General features: G+C 37.0%; 1 protein-coding gene across 2 annotated transcripts in view; it reads left to right on the top strand.

Moving 5' to 3' along the window:
- Positions 1-21,348, top strand: part of LOC102693511 (inactive dipeptidyl peptidase 10-like) — a 121,513-nt gene that overhangs the window by 65,811 nt on the left and 34,354 nt on the right. For both annotated transcript variants that reach the window (XR_011191290.1, XM_069196644.1), the window contains exons 2-5: positions 2,574-2,685; positions 4,507-4,602; positions 12,443-12,537; positions 12,628-12,702. Coding sequence is in view for 1 of the 2 variants with exons in the window: in XM_069196644.1 (XP_069052745.1) it covers positions 2,574-2,685; positions 4,507-4,602; positions 12,443-12,537; positions 12,628-12,702 (378 nt within the window). In the remaining variant the exon portion in view is untranslated. The remainder of the gene's footprint in view (positions 1-2,573; positions 2,686-4,506; positions 4,603-12,442; positions 12,538-12,627; positions 12,703-21,348) is intronic.

The following is a 21,348-nucleotide window of genomic DNA, read 5'->3' as shown; positions in this document are numbered from 1 at the left end:
CAACGTCTTTTTTCTGAAGCTGTTATTTCCTCCCTCTCCCTGTATAAGGGACTTGGATACAGTATATTCTCAGTAGTGATTTGTATAGGCTAAAAATGTAAGAATGGCTTGAATATTTAGAATTGCCTGTGTGCAAATATCATCTTTGAATGTATATACTGATGAGTGTACTGTTTTTATCACATGTGCACCCTGCATGTGTCACCAGGAGTTTTGAAGAGAGGTAGTGAACCGTAATGCTGTATGTCCAACAGGCATGAAGCCTTTCATTAATTCATTTTCATACAGGTTAACCTGTTGGTATTGCATAATTAACAGTTATGGAGGAAAATACTATTCACTGCATTTCTAAGTTGCTTCAGTATATAGCACATAACATTGAAGCCAATACCAAGGACACAAATGACGAATTTCACCTTTTCAGGTACCTGGCAATCTTCACAGCATGGAGTTTGCAATGTGTTGCAATTTAGAAGACAGTAAGTCAAATCAATACTGTGAATGGCTGTCTTAGTAACAAATGATTTGTGCTTTCCTCACCTGACAGTTCCTTCTGTGGAGGTCTTGAACAGAGAGCCAACACAATAGAAGTTCCTATTATTAGTGGTGATTCTTTGCAAGATAAGGCTTTGATGTGTGTCTGTATCTGACTTCCCAATATGTTCCATTAATAGCAGACACTTTTCAGAAAGAGTATCTTTGGATGCCAACTGTTAAACACAAATTAATTGAAGTTTAAAGATCATTTGTTTAAAACTCCCCAGCATTCATTGTTCATTTCAAAGGGCATAAATGAGAACTTGACCTCATTCAACACCATTTGGCTTTGCTTCCATTTTCCTTTGGAGGGAGAATATTTTCTTTCTCATTCTCTAAAGCCATACTGTATCTCCTCCTTACACACAAACAAAAGTTGAGATCTCAAATTCAGAAAGCATGAAGACAAAGGTAATACCTATAAAGTCATATGGTAGTGATGCTCTCTGTCACTGCAGAATTGGGTAATTAAACATTACAAAATTCCCTCTTTTTTCTATCCTGTTTTATTTTGAAATCTTAATATATACAGTGTACTGAGAAAAACAATGGGCTGTGTATTAGTGCCTCTAATATTAGTAACGTGTTCTTAAGATCTATTTTTGTCTTGTTTTTGTGGATATTTTGAAGAGGAAGCAACTCTTGATGATTATAATGTTTCAAACATTTTAATGGATTTGTAATGCATATTAATATTTAAATTTAATAAACAGTCATTGCTTTAAACAGGCAGTGTTTAAACAGGCAGCCCTTTATCTACTTTGTTACCAATCAGAGATATACAAAGAAAATACTGTGAGAAGAAAAAAATAGAAATGTTTCAAAACATCTTCCCATTAATCTATCACATTCCCTTACGACCTTGTGGAAGAATATTGTAGTGTGTGCTTGTCATTGGAAATTATTTTGTGTCTCAAAAACCATTGGATGTTACTAGGGTTGTTGCAGGATTTTACACTAAGAGCCATTGTGTCCAAATGTGTCTTGAGGATACCATTTATTCCACTTGATACACCCTGTTTTCAAGTACTTGAAAAATAAATAGTGGAGGTGAAGACAAAGAGTCATTTAATAGCAGCCATAAGCCAGCTGCCATATCACCCTGTAACTCACATCTAGCAGCCTAATGAAGCTCAGCAGGCATGAGCCTGGTCAGTACCTGGATGGGAGGCCTCCTGGGAAAAACTAAGGTTGCTGCTGGAAGAGGTGTTAGTGGGGCCAGCAGGGGGCGCTCACCCTGCGGTCTGTGTGGGTCCTAATGCCCCAGTATAGTGATGGGGACAGTATGCTTTAAAAAGGCGCCGTCCTTCGGATGAGATGTATAACCGAGGTCATGAGTCTCTGTGGTCATTAAAAATCCCAGGGCATCCCAGGAAGAGTGTAAAGAATTATTATTAAATTCTTATTAATGACTTGTTAAAACTTCTATTTAATCCAAATATTGTAGCACAAGCAGTAAAAAGGCAGAAGAGTAGAAACAAAAATGCTATTTTATTAAATGGAATAGTTTCACGATCCTTGAAAGAAGAGCTCTCACCAGCCAGCACAAAGAAAGCCAAATATGACACAGAGTGAAGACGGGGGTTCTGACTGACAGAGGCCAGGCAGGGTGGGAGCCTGAGGCCATAGACCTGGATGGGGAAACATGCATACACTCTCGTACCACGTACACAGGCCCCTGTCCTTCCCTCAGAGTCCAGGGGGTTAGCAATGTCCCTGAGAGTTCCCATCTGTCCCAGCATGCTCTCCCGGGGCTGACATCACCAGCTCCACTGCTGGTCTGCTCGGTGCTCCGTCACTGCCTGATGAGGGCGCTCCAATGCTGTAGAATAGCCATGTCAGGGAGCCGCCAGCTTCAACCTCATGGCTGGGTAGCTTTAACCCCCTGTTCTCCGTTTGAAATGCACATTCACATTTCTGTTTCTGTTGTCCTCCGTGTCCTCGTGTTTCACTGTTCAACAAACATCATGGAGAAATATTGGTCCCCCATTCCTTGATGGCCACACTGCAACATCTTGCCTTCTTATCTCTGTTAGGATCTGGGAGAGAGTAATCCAGATAGGAACTGGAAAGGTATTGGGATTTCTCTGCTGGTCATCGCTGTTGTGTGCTCCTTCATTGCTCTTGCAATCATCCTTCTTTCTACAGGTAAGTATTTCTTCCAGGAGTAATGTCCATGTCACAATGTCTAGAAACTCTGAAATTGTCTCTACCTTTTCTTTTCTAGGTAAATGAAGTCAATCTTGAAACTAAGGTAACAGGATACCTTTTGATCACACTAATATAGATACAGTAAGTGATTCCCAGATGTGGTCTTGAAGGACCAGTGTGTGTTCTGGTTTTCCATTCCAACTGAGCTGGGAGTTACGTACTGTAAAAGACCATCTCTGCTTGTTTAAGAGTAGAAAACGGTTTCAAATTTCAAAATAAGACTATTAATTCAATTAATTAATTGAGAACTATGCTGGATCAAACACCAGCTGACAGACGGCAGAGGAGTTGGGAGTGGCTGATATAAATGTTATACAGAACATGGTACAAAGGCAATATTTCTATAGCTTTCAAAGAAGCAAAGCACCATCTGAACACCAACCGTTACAAGTAGCCCAGACAGTTGTATATAATCATGCCCTGTAGCTTTTTACTCCTCTCTGTGTGCAATGTCCCACAGCTCCAGTGAGAGTGTTGAGCAAGGTGTGTTTGCTTAGTTTAGCCTCAGAGCGTCTTAGCGAGGTTATCCTGTTCTCAGAAGAATAGAACATTACCTGTGTGTTTGATTCCTGCTAAGAGCTGCATGGCGCTATACGCTTTTTATAAGAATGTTCTACTGTATGTAATCCAGACTAATACTCATTAGAATTGGATGAACTGAAGTTTTTCTTCCTGTTGCTCAAGAGTGCACAGTAATGTTTATTTTAAGATGACAATGTCTCAGTAATGGCAGATCACTGTCATCCGTATAGATTTACCCAAGATTTCCCACTATATTTCCCACTTCCATTGTCTCTCTATTACTCATCAAATAAACAATGGGGCACCTGTTTGCAGAAACGACTGCTGCTCCAGCTTTGAGCTGCCTTCAGTCTTGTGTGAATAGGATGAAACACAAATACCTCTGTGAGGTTTTTATGTCTTGATGTAGAATTCTTTGCTGCTCCCAGGCACATTAAAGCATTTTAATCCTCATTTTCCTTCAATGTCTTGCAACTTAAACTAATTGAAAGCCTGAGCTCCATAAGCTGTCGTTTCCTCTAATGAATTGTGTAAAGCATTTTGCCCAGATGTTCCTGTTGAGTCACGCATGCTGGGGAACTGAGGAGTCTTCAAGCAGGATCCTGACAAGTTTTAAAGATCTTTTAAATCGAAGGGATTACATCCCTTTTTTTCAAATGTTCCCTTGTAGTTTATTCCCAAACCTTCTCTTCTGAAAGCCCAATTGCCAGGCTACATAACTGGCCTTATTTCTTATATAGATGAGTAGCGTTGCAAAATGTGTCAAATAAAAATATTTCAGTGGATGAGGTGAAAACGTAAAAGTTAAGGCCACCGCCAGCATGGATGCTTGGGTTTACTGCCTTTTCAAATTACTTTCTGAAATTACTTTCGATGCTGTTGATATGACAAACACTTTCCTCTGGAGTTTAAATGTCAATGGTGCTTTGAGTGTTACTTTTAAAATGTCCATGAAAAAAAATGTGGTATTTTTTGTGATATTACATACAGTATGTGTAATACAAATATGTATCTTAATTTTGAACCACTTGGAAAAAATGCAATAAGCTTATTATTTTACAGTATTCATTTTTAAGGAATCGCAGAACTCGTATTGCATGTAGTAAACTGGCTGCAGTCAGTGATCACATTTGATTTGAAATGTATCCATCTACATGTGGAAATAAGAATATGATTTCATTCTAGGTGTTCGATGCATTTCTTTGTGTTTTAATTGTTTGCTTCTTATTTTCTTAGATTATGGTTTGAATTCAGTGTCATCCAGCTTAACACTGGACGATCTCTTTCGAAAAGAGTTGACAGTGCATGACCCTGAGGCAAAATGGATAAATGGTAAGTGTCAAAAACTAGCATGCAGGTATGCATCGTCTAGTGGCAGGATTATTATTGGGATGGCCTGAAAATGCACTGCATCTCATTTCTTTTCCAAGCATGCTTCATTGTAAATCTGACTATCATTTCACTGATGTGGTAGTCCGGCTACAAAATAAGGCGATAATGTAGGTGAGAAGATGGAGAAGTCCATTCAGCAAATGGATGTTGCTTGATTGCTATATTGACAAACAAAACACATTTTGATGTTTGTTTCAATAAATTCATCACTGTATATATAAGATTATTATATATAAAATATGATAAATATAAATAAACCAGGTTTCAGTTAAAACTTCTTCAGAACCAAGCTACAATGAGCATTTATTTTTTAAAATTCATGTTCCTGTATCTGTGGGTTTCTTTCTCTTCTGTTCATTGAACTTTACAGGTTCTGAAATAAAACTGAAAGAGCCCAGATCCTGAAATTATTGAAATGATGGTTAAAAAATAAATGCATTTAAACCCTTTTTTATATATTTGTAACTGTTTAGCAAAGCAGTTTCAAGTACTTTAAAGATTGTAAAGGACATGCAGTTGCCTAAAATGATAAAATATTAAATATAATTACATTACTGTCTGATCACCCATCTGTTTCAAGATATCTGGTCGCATTCTGGAGCTCAGTTGTGAATGATTTATGAATATAAAAATTACTTTGTTCAGCCTTTACTCTGCACTATTCAGTGTCTTTTTTCACATGAATGGCGTCATCTTCCAAGATATGGATTATCATTAAATACTCTAGTTCCCGGGAAACTAACAAAAAACCCCATAAATAACTACCAAAACATTTTCTTATTCATCGGGGAAAGAGCTACAGCACAAATTGAACTCTTTCATAATAATAAAGCATTTTGCTTAACAGCTGTGTTCTATTATAATAAGCCAAACCACTAGTCTAGATGCTTCTGTCTTTTTTGTGATGTTGGTATACAGAAAAAAAGAACAAGTTCAAGTTCACTTTATTTGTTACTCCAGCCATATACAAGTGTACAGTGGAATGAAATATCGTTCCTCCTGGTCCACGGTACAAATACAGACAGGACACTGACATAGACATTGTAGACAGGATACACATAGTGCGAAGTGGGGATAGTGCAAATACTGTACATAATACAATATAAACAACACACTGGGGGGACCACCTGTATATATAACCACCTGTGAAAAGGCACTAAAATCTGGTTCAGAGTCAGAAATGTATTTTTTTTATTCCTGAACACTATTGTGCGTCTTTGTAGTTATCACTGTAATATTCTACTGATATTTAGCACTGTTCTTTAGGTTCCCAGTAGTCGGTATTGGGATTCCTGAGAAGAGCTTAGTTTCCTGCACTTTCAACAGACTTTCCTTGTGCACTATTGGTATCGGACTCGGACATTAAGCTGACGACGATGTTGGTGCACAGATATCGAACTTGTGTGTTTCTTCTCTGTCCTGTGTGAGCATTACCCATTTCTCTGCATTTAGCCAGACCTGTAGACTACCGCACAGGGTCCTACTGTATTTTAGTCAACTCACCATCTGCTACGCGTCCTGACAGTGGGCTTCCTCCAGGTGCTTTGGTTTCCTACCACAGTTCAAAGGCGTACTGGTGGGTTGATTGGCTTCTGGGGAAATCGGCCTGGTTGAGTGTGTATCTGTGTCTGGGTGTCTGCTCTGTGACTGGCCGCTGTCACGTCCAGGGGGTATCCTGTTGCATGCTGGGTTGGGCTCAGGCTACCCTGCAACCTTGTATTGGACAAAGAAAATGGATGGACGGATAATTAATTTGTCATGAACTTTGAGTTTTATAATTATTTTATTTTATATTTATTTTATATTTTATATTTAAAAAAGCACCTCGTTCAGCTGATACAACCTATAGTCATTTTTTTTGTTTATTTCTGTCCTTGATGTCAATGATCTGATATTTCTGTGTCTTTTAAGACATGAATTTGTGGCTTCATTGGCTAAGACTGAACTCAACATATATGTTTAAATGGCTCTTAATCATATCATAAAATAATAAATGCTCTGAGCTTTTTAAACTCATTTGCACATCAGTAATTTGCCATATGCCCATTTGGGAACTTATAATTTGCTTGGCCATCTTGCCTGTGGAATAAATGCAGTATTTAATTTTGTACCCTCTATTAAACAAATTGGCCTCATTAGTAACATCTACATGCTTTACTGTGATGAATGGGGTATCTGTTAAAACAAGACTTGTAAATAAAGCCCATCTGCCAGTCTTTTCTCATTACAAAGGTATAGCTTTAGCTGAAAACATTAATGCTGTTAGTTTCTAATGTATTTGTTGAAACACTCCGTTGCTTCTAAGCAAGACAAAACAGGTCTCGGAAACCTTTCTTATTTTTAAAGATATTCAATTAAAATTAACGTTTCAATTAAATTTTCAATTAGTTTGAACTGAAGTACTTACATTGCAGGGTCAGGAGAACTATGGGTTAATACAAAACATTTATGTTCAACTTTTATTTTCTTTGGATTTTTCATCTTTGATTTACTTAAGATACCTAATTAAGTCTCACAAACTTGTTAAGCTTTTGTGATTTACATATGAAACCTATTTTTAGATTCTGCTTACTGTACAGTATATGCATCCCATTAAATAAGAAATGTCAAGAACTTCTTAAAGCTTCTGCTCTGACCTGTTTACATTTCAGCATGTACTGCTTAATATTTTCTATAGACAGAAACTGGATTGAAAATTAATGAACTGGATTAAGGAGTTTAAATGACAATTCTCATGGCACTGCATTCTTCTGCTCTGCTAATCATGGAAAAAAGGCATCATGGTGAAAACCTTCATAGATCAGAGTTTAATGTGAGCATATATTAATGCAGTGATATCTGTCTTGACTTGCCTTGAAGGGCAAACTCCTCTCTTGTTTTTAATCTAACCCTGTGAGATCACCAGAATTTTATTGCAGGAATCTGTCTTCAACTTACCCTGATATTTACACGGTCCTGAAAGTCATATTCAGTAAAATAAAAATAATATCTAGTACTTTGTGTACATTAATAAAAAAAAAGAGAACTATTGATTTATACTATAACTTGTTTATTGCACTGGTAGTTTTAGGTTGTATTAAAATATAGCCTAGTCTTAACTCCAACCTTATCTGTGGCAACCATGGTGACGAAGCAGATACAGTAATAGTAGCAGGCATTTTAGGTCCAACTCCTCTTCCTCAGGCAAGTCATAAATAACACAAATAGCAAAGACATCTGACAGTGCCCACATCTCCTTATAGTGTGGGTAGATAACTAGCTAGTGGAGTAAAATAACTAGATTTATATGTTGTCCCTAGATTATAACTTGTCAGATCAGAACTAATAGACACAGACATTAAAAAGACCAAATAGCGTGAAAGATTAGCTGTGATTCTTCCTGATGCTAGATAAAGCAATTCCTCTTAGGAATTGAATTAACCAATAGTGACAACGGAGGACAACGGAGGACCTAGATGACCAGTTTATAATTTAAAAAGTCTAATAAAACAAGAATAATACTATATCATAAACCAAAATTCTGATCAAAAATTTAAAATTAGAATGGCCTGTTTGTCCCATGAAAGATCTAAATCCCCACATTAAAGTGAAACCCAATCCTATCTCCAGTCTAATCCAACATTTCTAACTCTAATCCTCATTAATTTACAACTAAATTGAATGCATATGCATTTGTCTATACTGTATTTATCTACCTGTTTCCACATGCTATTTCTTTATCTGTGACTCTGTATTATAGTACATCAGAAACAGTACATTACAAAATGATCTGCTCTGTTACTGTCAAACATCTAAATCCAGCAACTACTTTCAATTGTAAATGAATTTGTTCTTCTTGTAATTTATAAACTGATTGTAGTGTGCTGTTAGCTGATTACGATAAAAAGGCTTTGCAGTACTCAGGTTATCTTCAGAATCAGATGGAATGGGATTAAAATGGGAAACTGTGATTATTCATCAATGGTTCATAATGCCTGTTCACAGTGTTTCATTATCAGGAACCCACATACTTTAAATCTGATGATTTGTTCACGAACACACTTGATTAACTGGAGGTTTTTGGCAGGTTTTTATAAAATGTTCCTAATGAAGTGCATGTTGTAATCTGCTTCATAACCTGCACCTCCAGTTCTTTCTTCCTTTTAACTCTTTCCAATGATTTTGTGAAACAATTAATTCATTCATCACTGTGTGGGAAATTACCCAGATTGGGGAATTACAAAAGCTGCAAGGGTATATCTCAGGAACATTAAATTTCCAATTGGCCCTTACCAATCATGGCCTAATAATCCCCATCTATGAATTGGCTTCATTACTCTGCTCTCCTCCCCACTGAGAGCTGATGTGTGGTTAGTGCTCTGACACACTATGGCTGCCGTTACATCGTCCAGGTGGGGCTGCACACTGGTGGTGGTGGAGGGGATCCCCATTACCTGTACAGCGCTTTGAGTGGAGTGTCCAGAAAACCCCAATATAGGTGTAAGCAATTATTATCAGTAATTAGTTCTGTACAAAAAAAAAATCATGTGAGCAAAATGCATCATTTATATGTGCAAAAATGTTAATACTGTTTCGGGGTGTAAAAATAGAGAAGATTACTTCTAAATGCAGATGTAATCCAGCAACATTACTGGAAATGGCATTCCTGAATACTGCGAAGAGATGATATGCAAATAGCTGAAATACCTATTTCTCTAAATATTTGAATAATGACTCCCGTGTATCTAGGATACATATAAAACAAATACTAAAGATTGAGATCAATGGTTTGGTTTTACAAAATAATGGAAGCACAAAAATAGCATGAAAAATTTCAGAGATCATTAGGGAGCTGACCTTACACCTTTCAAACAAATGTTATTTGTTGGTTTAATGGTCTGTGATGGTTAATAATTAGTTCAGACAAAAATAGATTTTGGATGTGCCTTGCTTGTAATAAGGTAATGCAGTCTAAAATGATCATCACTGCTGCACTTATAACAAACATTACACATTATTGATCTCTCATCACTTTAAATTATCTTTGCGTTACTTTGCAAATGCATTACTGAAGACCAGATGTCCATGCTTAATTAGCTCTGCAGAAGACCTCTGTCATCTGTATGAAATTCTAAAAAAATCCCAAATACATTCACTCCAAATGTCTGTCCTCTAACACCTGCTAACACCTGGTTCACATGGAGGTAGCCTGTCTGCTCTTAGCCTGATTAAATGTTTTTTCTCACAGGTAGCTCAACAGCTGGCCTGGTCTCTCCTTGTAGCTACAATATTAATCAAGGAGCTGACAACAGTGTTGAAAGCTTCAAACCTCGGTCAATTCCTCTTTTAAAATTAATTTTTGAAGTGCCATCCTGTAGTAAGTGTCAGAAAGTAACTTAATGGATGTTTTTTGCTCCTGGTAAAGGAAAATTAGAGAGAAATGATGAGCATCAAAAGGAACTTATCACTTGTAAGTGCAACTAATTCACAATATAATTATCAGAAAATGTTTTTGCTGATTGCACTGATTTTATTGAAGAGATATGACATCATTGATGACAACTGTTACTTGGCAGTATGACTTTAAAGTGCATCTATTGGAAAAGCCACAGGCTAGCAGTGTTTGGCCACTATTAGAAGCTGCATGCTTTGCACAAACTTGCTCATGCTGCCTTGTGGCTTCCTGCCCCATTCCTCTCAAATTGCCTAGACAAGAAAGTTCCTTTTCACTGGTATCTGAGCCCTAAATGTCACTTGACATCCTTGCTCATCACCTGAAATTTTGATGTAGCTCAGGTCTGGTTCTATAAGAGTATCTTTCTGCTGCAGTGCTGTCACAACAGGATGAGTCCACAGGAATTGCAGTACGTGATGACACAGGACTTTATCCATATACTGTACTGTAACATCATGCAGTCAGGTTAACGTCAGTTTCTATAAGTGGCGTTCTGTAGCTTGCCGACATTCATCAGGTTAGTTTACATAAAGTCTTGATTCTTTGCTGAAGAAGACTTATCTTAACAGCTGGTAAGTCCAAGTGATATTACTTAGTTCAGTTGTTTCATACTGATGAGACAAAGGCGTTGTTCTCTTGATAAGAGTGACATAGTGGCTTCTTTCTGTGTTTTTCTTTGTTAATTTTCATCAGGCTTGGAATTCAACTGGTTAAGTCACCTCATCACCTGTGCCAAATCAGCTCTCTCACTAATGAGGTGATTTAGTTCTTTATGCCACAGTCAAAGTCACTCGAATTTGATGCACAATAAATGAAGGGAGACAATGCTTTCTAGAGGGACTAATTCCCATGGAATTGTTCGAACAGTCTGTCTCTTTGGGTGGATCAAAGTCATTTTATGAATAGCATATAAAATATCTTTCAATGATATAAGGGCAGTAAAGAAAATACATAAAAGCTCAAAATATACTGTTATTATTACTGTAATTTTGAGATCATTTCTGAAACAACAATTTTATTATACATTTATAAAATAGACGAATCAGTGAATTATTTCTTAGTTAGAAAATGTGAACACTATACTGAAAACTACTGTACTTCTGTGTTTCTGAGCTTCAGTGGGATTGCATTGTTAAATTACAGGAGTTTTGTCCTTCCTGTGGTTTTATTGTACATACATAGTGTACAAGTGGGCATTCCAGTGAAGTTTTATAATGGAAAAATATCTAAAAAAAACAACACATTTTATTTAGAAAGATTTGATGAAAACCCCAAATGCTGTATTTTGTCATGTATGCCTTTTGCCAAGTAGACAGCAAAATGGCTGATGATAATTATATTCATTGCAATGCTAATGCAGACTGTGTGGAACATTGGTGTGGTAGTCAGTGCCAAATGCCTTCTAGCTCTTTGGTTTGGGATTCCATTCTGAGGTGCTTTGGTGGAGCTATCTCTGAGTGGTCTGGTTTCCTCCCACAGTCCAGAAACATGTTGTCCAGGCTAACCGGTGTCTCTACAGTGAACCTCAAGTGTATGTGTGTGTGCCCTGTGATGGGCTGGCACACCTCCCCTCTTGTGCCTGCTCCTTGCTGGGCAAGGCCCTGACTCAACTGCGATCCCCCTGGGGAAAAGCTGAAAAGGCTGGATAATTATTTTTTTACTAAGACTTTGTGCCTTGATGACAGGGTTGAGGATTGGGCCCGGAGACCTTTTTGTCTTCCCAGCAACCCACTCTGATGCACAAGAAAATATATATTGAGAGAAATATATAATTTCTTCCCTGAAGGCATTACTCCTTTTCTTATATGTATAATGGGTTAACATTCTTGCAGTGCTTAAATTCCTATTCATTGTTTCTTCTAGGCTGGCATATCAGCAGTCATTTATTGAGGTCTACTGTAACATTCCAGCCTAAAATTATTTAGGCTCTGAGGCATTACCATAATGCAAGAGTTCAGTTTCTGCACATTTCATTCTTGAGTTAGGCCTGGATTAAATCAAAATGATTGCATCTCTCCATTGTCATATTTCTTGATGCCGAGATATACTATCTGTAGGCTTTACCTTTAGCAGCAATAAAATTTTGATTGAATTCTTGTCTGAATATATGGAAAGCAAAACTCTCCTTGACTGAACCCTTGCTAAACTCTGTAGAGAGAAATGCAGTAATAGCAGTCTCTTCAGCTGAAGATCAGATGTGATGATATGTTCAAGCCCTTTTACTTTCACATAATGTTTTGTAGTTATCAGACGACTCCAGTAAATTACCTGAATCATAAAAAGTGGAAACTGTCTCATCCTTTTCGGCACTACATGCAGTGATTTGTTTTTCGTTGTTTCACACAGATGAAGAAATTGTATACAGAGACAGAGATGGCAATGTCATGAAACACAATGTTCACAGCAACCAGACGGGGATTGTTTTGAAAAACACCACTTTTGTAAGTATAATAAATAAAGACACGTCGAAGACTTGCTAGAAAAAAAAAGTAAGGTGGGATTCTGACTTTGTTTCCTTTCTTCTTCCCTAGTCCATGTTTAAGGCTTCTACCTTTGCGGTTTCTCCTGATCAGAATTTTGTTCTTCTGGGGTACAGTGTGAAACAGGTCAGTAGCTGCTCACACAGTAAGAAACAGGGCTGCGCAGATCCCTTCCTGTAGGGCCACAGTGTCAGCAGGCTTTCATTCCACCTGAGTTCCTAACTACTTAATGGATAAAGTATGGACTTAAAAGGAGGACATCTTTTCCCAGTTCCTTCAGAGCAGGAAATTTTTATAAGAGCTTTATAAGACTTCCAGGATTTTGGCAATCCAGAACTGGAGTTAAGTGGCACCAACATGAAGCATGCAGTGCATTGAAAACACAAGCAAGAAGCAAATGTTTCAGTTTAAGTAGTCAGCAGTAGTAAACAATCTATTTTAAAGTGCTTTGTTTTTTTCTTTAAGATTAAAAGAGATCCAGAAGGCTGTTATCATGCCACTGAGTTACTAAATGCCAGTGCCACAAACACTTTAGAAATTTCTTTCCACTTAGACAAAAAAGGCAGTTTTGAAAAAGATAAAAGAGACAAAGGAATAAAATACTGATTGCCTTTAGAAGTGCATAACAATTGTTCAGGCTTTTATTGATTCTTGGCAACATTTTACAATTCTGCCCCTTTACTGTCATAACTTCAAAAGCTCAAAAATCAAACACTCTGCCAGTATAACTGCAAGCCTATTTCTTTTTTCATTATAGATCAGTCTTTGTTTTTCGGGATACCATCTCCTTTCAGACTCTGTTTTATTCCAGATTTTGTACAGAGATCTAATGCACTGGAACTATGTGCACAGTATACAAAGTATAACTGATGCATGAACAGCAAATTAAAGTAACACTTTACTTCTTGTACCTGTAAGTTACCTGTCAGCCATAGTTTGGCACTTATCACTGAAACATCAATTAAATGTATAATACATGGCTAAGCCATGCTTTATTAGTGAAACACGTTAAGTAGGAATTAGACATTAGTGATGAGAGGTAATATTTACCTTAGCCAGCCTTTCCACAGGGCCTGTCCATCATCTGATGAGTGCTAGGGTGACATTCATTAATAACTAATGCATACCTTAATACAGTGTTACCAAAAAAACAGTCAGACGTGGAACATGGTTAAAAACATGATTCACGCTTTTCAAGCACTAATTTAAAGGTCAAATTATTTATAAAAAAATGAAGAAAGGAAGTGCTCTGAGGTGGTGGTAAACATGAAGAGCTGCATTGAGCATGGGAATCGTGGTGCAGATTTGTACGTATCCAGAAAGGAACACCCTGCGGGGTCGTGTTGGCTGCTGGGTATGCATATCAATTAGCTACTGTATGAGCCCAATAAAAACTCAGAACCGTAATATGTGACTATCTAGCTGTGTCATATTGAAGGATTATTCAGGGGAGACTTTGATTGGTGCAAAGAAGACCCTGCTCTTTGCTATTTCAATTTCAGCTTATTGTTAGTAGAATATAAAATTTTTCAGTTTGCATTTTCACTTCGTTATTCCTAATATCAGGTTGTTGCAGTAGTTCATGGCATAGTCACATGTATTTGTCTACATACTTGCATAGTGCCTGAGATATTTAAAGTAATTTATAATTAATATTATATGGTCCATGAATGGTGAAGATGTCTCACTTGTCAGAGCCAGCTAGTTTGATAGAAATCTCCAACAAAGTACACCGACTAACCACTGGGGAACATTTAAATGAAGTTGTATTAGTGCTAAACAGTACCTTTTAAAGCAATCATCTAATAGCAGAAACTGGAGAAAAGTGAAAAAGCTGCAAAGGCTACCAGTAATGCTAATCTGATTGCTGCAGAATTACTTCTCACCAGTCTTTATTTTCCATGGTAACACACAGAATCTGTCCAGGTGTGTAAAAAAACATTTTGTTGCAATGCAAATACAAAATAACTTTGTGTATTATAAAAAAGTGTTATTAATACAGCAAACATTGTATAATTCACACAATTGTTATATCAAAACATTGTTATGAAGAATATACGGTCTCAGGAACTGTAGGGTTCATCAGTTGAATGGTTGGTCACTCAACACAAAAGAGACCTTGTGATGGGAATATGAACCTGAGTGTGTCTCTTTCACTACTTTCTGTCCTACTTACTTTGCGTTTTGGAATTCTGTTTTGAAAGCCATAGTTTTGATTCAGAGAAAAGTGGCATAAAAAAGTGAGTTTAAGGTGTTCTTGGGAAGAACTGAACCACACATGTTCTTGTACTGTATTTTGTGGACTCAACTTCAGAAGGGTCTTCTTCCCAGTTATTCGTTTCTTTAGCTCTGACTTACATTAAAATTGAATTTGTGATTTATTGCATCCCCTTTTTTGCAAGCTGTTTCCACAGAGTGCTGCTTTATTATTACAGAGACTTATACCAGAAAGAATAAGAAACCTTACTGAATTGCATCATGACATGTAAAATAGAAACTGTTCAGGAGGGTTGGTTGTTGGTTAGGTGGTTTTGAACAAATGAATGGAACAGCCATCACCTCTTCAGTAGCCTTATCACCTGTGTCTTGTGGAGTATGACTAGGTGTTATCAGTCAAATCTGCCATATATACCTTCCTGTGATGTTTTGATAAAGAAAGGTCATTTTCTGTGCAAATTCCTTTTTGTAAATGTCACACATCCCCATTGCTGACAGATGGCATTAGTGTTTTCTTGTTTTCTTTTCAGATCCTCCTACACGTTGACATTTCCTGCATTTCAGTGAAAGTGCACTTCTAGAACCCAAGACATTCGTTTTTCTATAGTCATGGCAACTCCACAAAACAAAGTCAATTATCACTGAGGTTAAAGATAAGCCAAATCACCATAGTTTATTCTAAATAACCTTTCTGACTGTTATTAGTCAAATCAAAATGTTTTAGTTTGCCAACACTGTGCATCCTATGATGTTGCACTGTAAATTATTCTCATCATAATAAAAATATTATTTTTATGGTACAACACAAAATGAGAAGTCAAAAGCCACAATCCCTTACCATTTTCAAATGATAAAACTGGTACAGTACCTGATGGTGGCTATTTCTTTACTAGAGGTTGTACATACCTTTGATACATTGCTGTAATAATTGGACTTTGTACAAATATTTTGTGACCTGATTATTTGTGAATTATCTTAATTGTTATTGTTAATTACTGTATCATTATATTCATTTTCAGGAATGTTCTACAAGTTTTTGACTACACTCATCCAGTTTCCTTCTGCAAACTAATTAATTACAGCTTTTTGTTTGGTTGCTACTGAATTCCAGGCCTGCCTGATCACTTCTTACTTTCTTAATTTTGCTAGTCACAATGAAAAACAATGGTTTACATCAATTTCTTTCTGCCTGTTCCACTTCCTCTTCTTAGTGGGCACCTTTCCTTGTTTTCCTTGTTTGTTTGTGTCTCTAGGACAGACAAAACTGAGTGGTATGTGGACATTAGTAGGAATATTCAGGCCAGCAACCAAATATCATTCATATTTGGTTAAAAAAAATTAAAAGGATGCTATTTTTTCCCTCTGAAGTCTCAAAGAGCAGAATTTTGCTTTAGGGTGATTTTTTTGGAGGGATAACTGGATTCATGTCCCTACTTGTGCTGTTTAGCTGCTTGAAAGGAGGACAGTTGCACTAATGGTCCAAAAAATGAAAATTCCATCAAGGTTTAACCATGATCATAGTAATGCAATGATTTCATATTAATCCACCAAGGCCCCTATCATCCATCATATTAAACTAATGTGTCTGAATTTTAGACCTTCTCTATTATATGTAAGAATAGTATAATTATATATAAAGGGCTATCAGAGATATTTAATCATGGAAATAAAAACATAATATTCTTTAGTTCGTTTTCTAAGTGTTGTCACCTGCTATACCCACACAAGTGCATGTGACAGGGATATGTCATCTGCCAAATGGACTATTTCCCTGCCATTTAACAGCAGTAATAAGCAGGAGCTTCATACTGTTCCTGTACCTCCTTTTCGCACATCAAAGCGTAGTACAAAGCAACTGGCGGCAAGTGAAACCATTACGTTCTCAACGCCTATTCTGTTTGCTCGCTGTCAGTATTTTTTCTACCAAATTTGCATTCCCAGTGCTCATTGTAATGCGAGTTAAAGCTGTGATGATTTTGCAATTGCTTGCTCCATTAAGCTCATGAATGGATATATACCAGGTCCCGAAGGTGAGGGCCAGGGGTCTGCTCAAGGTTACTGCACTGTGCTGAGTCTAGCCCTCACATGCTGCTTGGTATTCACTTTCACACAGTACTCTCACTCATTTGGAAGTAAATTGCTCAATAGCATTTTGAAAAAGTGATTATTGCCTCATTTTATTTTATTGCTTTAAGTGCATAAATTATGGCTAAAATCTAGAAGACATTGCTAAATTGAAGCATAGTACTTTGTCAATTTCATTTTTTCATGTGTCAGCAGTGAAGTATAAACATCCTAACATAAGTGCAATTTCTGTAATACGTTACAGAATGTTAACATTCAATTATCTCTACTTCAGAACGTATGCGCAACAGGTAATTCAGTGAATGGGAAGTGGAACATTTTTCACAACAGTTTTTTTTTTTCAAGCAATACACAGTCAAGGTGCTACACTCATCAAAACATAAAGTATGACATGTGTTTTTAAAGTAGAGCTCGCTGTGTAAAATAATTGCTGTTCCATTTAGAGAGGGAGCCAGAGGGAACAGCAGAGAGGGGCATTAGACAGAGCACTGGAAAGTTAAATTTGGCAAAATACAAAAGTTAGAGGAAACAAAAATCCAAGATCCAACAGTTTTGATCAAATTGTAGTGACTCTCAAAGACCTTACTTTCAAAGGAGGGCATAAAATGTACATTTTAACAGGACAAATTAATTTATACCTCTAGAACATCATCAGATTGGTGAAGATCCCATTCTTTGGAAGTCAAATTCTTAATGTCTGACAAAGTCCTAGTAGTTGAAAAATCATTCCTTGCCTTTTGAAATATCGAAGCAAATACTGTACACAGATAAACGTGGAGGAAATGTGGTCAAAATTAAATATTTTTTAAGAACATTTCCTGAGATGTTTGCAAGTACCGTACATTACACCTCGGTTGTAATATCACATTACTTGTGCAGTGTAATGTACCTCAAACATATGTCTGTACTGTAGATAATCTTTTAATGATCCCATATTAGAATTACCTTTTTACCCAAAATCATTTACAAGGAGAGAACATGTTCCTTCATCTGTTTTTTTTTGTTTACTTTTGTCGTCAGATGTGTGGAATTATTATAAACGTCTTTGGATCTCTATGATCAATATACAGTATATACTGTATAGTGGACCTGCTATAAATTCTGATGGATTTCTTCCTTGCATGACTCCAAAATAATCTACAATGAGCATTCAGTAGTTGTTCCCGAGAGCCATCTAATCAAAGGCTTCACCATTCTTTTTCAAACAAAAGACAAAGATTTGCAGTATGCATGGAATATTAAGGAGGATTTAATTGTTTACTTGGTGGAATTAAAGAGCCATGGCAGAAACAGTCCACTTCAGTGTAATGCAGCTCTTTATTTCAGATACTCTGTAACCATCCTTCATAAATTAATATAATTCTGATTGCATCAAATCCCTCTAGACAAGAAAATCTGAAAAAAAAAAACAAGTTAGGTTTTTAAGTCAAATCATATGAGGGTTTAATTATTTAATCAGTTTCTATCTGTACATAAATCTTTTGTTTTTACATAAAGGAGCCTGAATAGCAGTATCTGTGTATTGTAGACTCTGTTTCAGTATACAGTACATCTTACTTTTATTTCAAAATACATTTGGTGCATTAATAATGGTTTCATCAGGTTTAAAATGAATAAATACCTGACATTTTTGTATAGAATGGGAGCATCACGTGCTCCTGAATAAACAAAGAATACAGAAGCACACTGTGTGCCAGTCAGAAGAGAGAACAGATGTTTGTGTCTGTAGAGTTGGGAGGGTCAGGTAAACAGAGCAGGGAAGAGCAGCTGTCAAGATTTGAGAAGAAGGCAGGCTTGGACTCTCCTGGGCTTTCCAGTGACAAAGACAATAATCCAGTTAAACAATTGTTTAAATTACTATGGTACAGAATTGCCAATTGGGCAGCGAAGTGGTGTGGTGGTCAGTACTAGGTCCAGGGTTTGATTCCAGGCTATGGTACCTTGTGTGTGTTTTTTCCCGGTTACTGTGTTCCTCATACCTCTCAAGAAAATGCTGATAAATTGATTTACTGTGGTGTATTTTCCATACCATATACTTCATCTAGCTTTTCACTTTGCTTGAACTATCTATACACAGCAAAATTCAGGGTCAGCAAGACCCAGAGCACCTACAGCTGGATTGTCAGGACAGATGCAGTTCTCAGTAATGGCACCTTGCGCTGGCAAGTTGGGATAGTGCCTGGCAAGCCGTAGCAGCCAGCACTGTGTGACATGGTGAGGACAGCCATGCTTGTTGAAGCCCAATCATGGCCCACTAAGGACAGAGTAGAGAGAACCTGCGGTCTTTATAGACGCTTGTACTGGCTGAGTAAGTCAGGAATTTCAGACCAACAGAGGTTCAGTCTCTTCTCCTCATAGGTTATCTGCCGGTAACCCGTGTGCTACTTGACAATTTACAACTCAGTATATAAAATATAAAATTTCCAGTGACGTGAAGCAGCCTTATTATATTGTAAACAAGTAGGCTTATAAACATAATGTATCTCTCTTAATCCAGTAGAAATATTGGTCTTGACTTTGAGACTGTCTCACCAACAAGACTACTAACTTGTTAACTCTTCATGCAGATCGTGTTGGAACATTTCTGCGGTGAAATGCCTCCTGCACAACCTGTACTTATTTGCTTGTACATCGCATTAGTCTTTATGGTGACTAATGAGCAGGAAAGGCCACTTCATGTTGCACCTTGCTCAAAGTCCGGCGAGACCAGCGGTTTTCAACAACAATGGCAACCATACAGGACTTTCACAAAGTTCACAAATTTGTGCTTCATTTGAAATTTGCGTTTTTTTCTATACCATTCATTAATTTATTTTGTTATCGAGATTTAATAACCAATCTGAGAAATGGCCTTTATACAGTAGGCCGTTGTCACAGTAAAGTCAATGACCTGTAAAGGTGTTTGATAGTGAGGAGCAGCAGCTCTTGTGATACAAAGCAATCTTTGTAAATAAACACAATTTCTCATAATGTCACGAGATTGGTACCTCATGCAGTAGCAGTTGTGCTCAGGTCTGGTCATTTGAAAGTGTCGCATAGTGAATAAACGTCTGGACCCATAACTGGTTGACTGTGGGTTTGAGGCCCTGGTGCAGACACTGCTGGCTTACTTTGAGTGAGGGACTCCAGCCCCTATTCACCAAGCTGTATTAAAGAGGATAGGACTCCAAGGACAGGGGGTGGACTGATGTTCTCTATATAAATTTCATTTGAACCAGTGCAGTATCTGGCCCAATGAGCCGATGTGGCTCGGAAATCTGAATCACATATGCGCTTACTCTTTGCAGTTAATACAGGAATGTGGGAGATCATCCTAAACGTTAGTGCATTTACTTATGTCAGGAGACATGAGCATGGATAATGAAACATGAAGGCTTAGTTCCAGTCCTATTTCCATTCTGCCATTCACACTTGGAGAACAGATGAAGAGGCTTTTTTGCCTTTCCTGAGAAGGATAGTGGCATGAATGCAAGACTGTATACGTTATTTAAATATCAGCTCATTAAACATAAGTGTTGATGACAGTAGAACCTGTGTTGGGGGGGAGGAGGGTAACTGCATGTGACCCTCCAAAAAACAAGTATTGCTTCACTAGTGGTTAGGAGCTTTAGAACTAAACTACATACTGTATAGGGATAATTCCCCTTGTCTATACAAATGAGATTATTACTTTTCAACAGAACATGCATATATCACAGATGACATATTTTCTATTTAGTGGTCTGGTTATACTATTATTTCTATTTAGGTTTTGTTTGTGAAGTGATTATTAGAAGAAGGCTGTAGTACAACCCAACACCATTTCTTCATTTGGCTTTTCTACAAGTATCTCATATTAATTTCTAAAGCCGTCGAAAGTGTCCACCGGGTTGTTCAATAAGGCCTACTTGAGAAACGGATGCTAAATAAGATCTAGTAATACCTGCCATTACAAGGCAATACTAAAGAAATATCTTTATAGTATAAATATTGTAGCGCAGACCATGATTGCTCATATTGATTTTCGCTCTTGCTTTCACAGCAGATCAATAGAAACTGAAGATGAATGCAAGTGACAACAGATAATTTTTGTTGGTCATCTACAGTAGGCGACCTACTTCTGAAAGTTTCTATATTAATCATAATGGAGATCATTTAAACTTTTATAGCTTGACACCAAGAGAATTTTATAAGCAATGCTTTGGGAATTTTAACATGCGTGTAGTCTCCATTTGATTAAAAAGTAACTTGTGTTATAATATAAATACTATATAATAATATGAATGCTTATTTTTGATTCTTTACAGACATATAAAGCATTTACAATCTGTTTTCATTAAACTACATGGCTATTCAATGATACAGCCTCTCTTTGATACTGTACATTGTATCCAACATTGAACGTATCAATTAAAATATATTTTTAACACTGTGTGTTAATTAGTATGAATGAAACTACTTATTAAATTAACAAGTATAGCATGTTGCAAC

This window comes from Lepisosteus oculatus, chromosome 12, assembly GCF_040954835.1.
Source record: "Lepisosteus oculatus isolate fLepOcu1 chromosome 12, fLepOcu1.hap2, whole genome shotgun sequence".
In the NCBI taxonomy this organism is placed as follows: Eukaryota; Metazoa; Chordata; class Actinopteri; order Semionotiformes; family Lepisosteidae; genus Lepisosteus; species Lepisosteus oculatus.
The sequence above is the reverse complement of the archived record's forward strand: the minus strand, read 5'-3'. Positions and strand labels throughout refer to the sequence as shown.